Here is a 979-nt window from a genome sequence, read left to right as displayed (position 1 = left end):
ATCACATGGTGCACCTTGCGAAGTGCTGCTGCTGCTCGCCGAGGAGGAGAGCGAGTCCGAGCTCGGCGAGGTAGAGAGAGCGACCGCCGTGGCCATGGCGACGTCCCTCTCCTTGAGCAGCTTTGCTGGGCTCTCCGTGCTGCCCTCGAGCTTGCCCCGCTTTTGGCCACTGACGTCGTTGACCACGGAAGCCGCATTTGGCTGCTCTGCTGCCTCGGAGCCTGCGAACATACAAGGTCAAGTAATGTCATGGAGGTGGAGTGGCGTGGCGGAAAATTCAGCATGGTTGCAGCACGGAGGGTCAATCAGGATATCGTGCGTGTTGCGGTGAGGAGAGGTGGAAGTGTCTCAGAATTGTCTTGTCACCGTGCGCGCGTCGGCGATGCATCGTCAGCTTGTTGGACTCGACAAAGGCCAGTCCGCACTCTTCGCACTTGAACGGCCTCTCGCCTAGTGCGTGGCATACGCTCAGTGGATGCCGCTCTCGTTCTGGCGAAATGTGCGCGCGGTGAGGCGCGCCCTAGTTTCTTCGTTGCGAGATGAGTTATTCCGAAAGCTATTCCGCATGTTCCCGATCTTTGCGAGTAGAAGCAAGCACCAGGAACGGGTATTTCATTTTTTTGCGGGCTGCAACCCCATGGGAAATAAATCGGTGGGGAACTATAACTAAAGTGATGGTTGGTGGTACTCCCCTGCAACCACAGTCCTTCCTATGACATGGCAGGCCACTCTCAAGCATCAGATCACCCACTTGAGGAGGATTGACATCGTGGGTCGACATTTCTTTTTCTGCGAAAATTCCGGCGTGAAGAGATGGAAATCCTTAAAACCCGACAAAACAAAATGAGTGTTAGAGTTGTTTGGTATTGCTAAAAATATCCCCTGCCCTCTCCCGCCAGCGCCACGCACGCCGTCCGGAGCCCTCTCCGCTCTTGCACAGGAGGAAAATGGACAATTAATCGCCTCACGCGTACCTTTT

The 979-nt window shown here is 55.3% G+C and overlaps 1 protein-coding gene across 1 annotated transcript; it reads right to left on the bottom strand.

Moving 5' to 3' along the window:
- Window positions 1-84: 84 nt before the first annotated feature.
- On the bottom strand, window positions 85-616 carry EMIHUDRAFT_259478 (hypothetical protein; the record flags this gene model as incomplete). The annotated part of the gene is made up of 3 exons (XM_005757144.1): window positions 85-221; window positions 367-445; window positions 599-616. Coding segments are annotated over 3 exons (234 nt in total), but the record flags the coding sequence as incomplete, so codon positions are not given.
- Window positions 617-979: the final 363 nt, after the last annotated feature.

This window comes from Emiliania huxleyi, assembly GCF_000372725.1.
Source record: "Emiliania huxleyi CCMP1516 unplaced genomic scaffold EMIHUscaffold_9255, whole genome shotgun sequence".
NCBI lineage: Eukaryota > Haptophyta > Isochrysidales > Noelaerhabdaceae > Emiliania > Emiliania huxleyi.
The sequence above is the reverse complement of the archived record's forward strand: the minus strand, read 5'-3'. Positions and strand labels throughout refer to the sequence as shown.